Here is a 2,675-nt window from a genome sequence, read left to right as displayed (position 1 = left end):
TCCGAGATTGTTGATTGGAAGACCCCCCCACAGTATGAGACATCTCCTTTACCAGTGGCAAAATATAGTGATAGGTTTTTACCCTTTCAACTGGTACAAAACTGACACCTATATACAATATTCTTAGGTTTTTTTCGGTAAAGTCACGTAGGTAAAAAAATGTAAATTAATAAAAGTTAAATAAAAATTAATAAAAGTAAAATAAAAATATACAAGGCATCATGTTTGCATTAACCACAGCACAAGCAGTCAAAATGCAAACAAAAAGAAACATCATTATCAGAGTTGTTTCTTTTTGTTTGCATTTTGACTGCTTGTGTTGTGGTTAATGCAAACATGATGCCTTGTATAAAGGTGTCAGTTTTGTACCAGTTGAAAGGGTATGACCCCCTACATGTCGACGTTTAAAGTGCCCCACAAACACCAAACGTGGTTCAGTGTCAATCACCGAGACTCACAGAGCCAGACTAAGGCTCAACCCCATAGGGTTCAGTGTCAATCACCGAGACTCACAGAGCCAGACTAAGGCTCACTCCCGTAGGGTTCAGTGTCAATCACCGAGACTCACAGAGCCAGACTAAGGCTCAACCCCATAGGGTTCAGTGTCAATCACCGAGACTCACAGAGCCAGACTAAGGCTCCCTTCCGTAGGGTTCAGTGTCAATCACCGAGACTCACAGAGCCAGACTAAGGCTCACTCCCATTGGGTTCAGTGTCAATCACCCAGGACTCACAGAGCCAGACTAAGGCTCCCTCCTGTAGGGTTCGGTGTCAATCACCGAGACCCACAGAGCCAGACTAAGGCTCCCTCCCATAGGGTTCAGTGTCAATCACCGAGACTCACAGAGCCAGACTAAGGCTCCCTCCTGTAGGGTTCAGTGTCAATCACCGAGACTCACAGAGCCAGACTAAGGCTCCCTCCCATAGGGTTCAGTGTCAATCACCGAGACCCACAGAGCCAGACTAAGGCTCCCTCCCATAGGGTTCAGTGTCAATCACCGAGACTCACAGAGCCAGACTAAGGCTCCCTCCCATAGGGTTCAGTGTCAATCACCGAGACCCACAGAGCCAGACTAAGGCTCCCTCCCATAGGGTTCAGTGTCAATCACCGAGACTCACAGAGCCAGACTAAGGCTCCCTCCCACAGGGTTCAGTGTCAATCACCGAGACTCACAGAGCCAGACTAAGGCTCCCTCCTGTAGGGTTCAGTGTCAATCACCGAGACCCACAGAGCCAGACTGAGGCTCACTCCCATAGGGTTCATTATCAATCCCCCAGGACTCACAGAGCCAGACTAAGGCTCCCTCCTGTAGGGTTCAGTGTCAATCACCGAGACTCACAGAGCCAGACTGAGGCTCCCTCCCATAGGGTTCAGGACTCACGTTCGCGTTGCTGAGAGCCAGCGAGCTGGCCAGCAAGACGATCACCAGGGGCACGACGCTCTTAGCCATTGTGGACACGGAGAGAGGATGCAGCGGGGAGCGGCGGTGTCCTGGAGTGGTCCTGAAGGTCTCCTGGAGGTCTCCTGGAGTGGTTCTGAAGTGGTCCTGGAGTGGTCCTGGAGTGGTCTGAAGGTCTCCTGGAGGTGTCAGACGGAGTGATGCGGCTGCTTGAGATTCGTCGCCCCTTTTTATGGGCGAACGGCGGCGTGAGGTCACCGCCCTCCAGGGCAGCGGGGAACCTCGAAACCATCGCCCCGGGGAGGGCTTTAGTTTGTGTGTCTATCGGCCACAGTCATTCCCTCCCTTCTCTACGCTGGTAATTGCATCCAGCATCATCGGGCAAATGTTGTGGTTTCACGCTTCAACACACCGGTGTGGGGGTAAAGCAGTGAACTATTTTGTCTTTTGTCAACGTGACACTTTTTTACTGATTGGCCGTGTCGGGTGGTGTGGAGGGTTACGACACATTTATAAATAACGCGATCTAACACCCAAAAACGTTGATTATGAACAACATGTACTAGCAAAACCCTGCAGCCATAGCTGGCTGCATGAGTCACAATCATCATCAGATAGAAATGAATGAGAAAACAAACATAGCAAACATGGAAATATAATGCACTACAACACACACAGAGAGTCAGCCAACACCATAGTCAACACCCCACCTGGTTGATTAACGTTCTCCAAAAGTCATCTTCTTGGTTATTTCGGTAAAGTCATCACGTAGAATGGAAATAATAAAATAATAAAAATAAAACATTATAAAATAATTCTCACGACGTTTCGGCCACAACGCAAGCAGCCGTCCTCAGGTGAAGAACAGGTCCTCAGGTGAAGAACAGGTCTGTCGGAAAGACAGCGTCTGAAGACAGACCTGTTCTTCACCTGAGGACGGCTGCTTGCGTTGTGGCCGAAACGTCGTGAGAATTGTATTTTATAATGTTTTATTTTTATTATTTTATTATTTCCCTTCTACGTGATGACTTTACCGAAAGAACCAAGAAGATGAATCCCTGCAGTCACGAAAGAAGCTTTACATCGAAAGTTCTCCAAAAGATTGCTAAATTTGAGGTCCTAGCGATATAGCTGATTGAAATGCATGCCTACAAAGGGCAGCGTACTTGAATAGAGACGAACCGTTGGTAGGGATATTTTCATCAACACAATAGACAGGAAGTACAAGTTCAAAGGGCTCGCGTAATGCAAATGCATGATGCACGTTGCCTCAGT

At 48.0% G+C, this 2,675-nt stretch overlaps 1 protein-coding gene across 1 annotated transcript in view; it reads right to left on the bottom strand.

Moving 5' to 3' along the window:
* The window catches only part of LOC144952821 (uncharacterized), a 41,264-nt gene extending 39,813 nt beyond the window's left edge, over positions 1-1,451 (bottom strand). Inside the window, exon 1 of the mRNA XM_078883289.1 lies at positions 1,383-1,451. Within this exon, the coding sequence (XP_078739415.1) occupies positions 1,383-1,451 (69 nt within the window). The remainder of the gene's footprint in view (positions 1-1,382) is intronic.
* Positions 1,452-2,675: the final 1,224 nt, after the last annotated feature.

This window comes from Lampetra fluviatilis, chromosome 70, assembly GCF_964198595.1.
Source record: "Lampetra fluviatilis chromosome 70, kcLamFluv1.1, whole genome shotgun sequence".
NCBI lineage: Eukaryota > Metazoa > Chordata > Hyperoartia > Petromyzontiformes > Petromyzontidae > Lampetra > Lampetra fluviatilis.
Note: the sequence above shows the minus strand (reverse complement) of the source record. Positions and strands in the feature narration are given on the sequence as shown.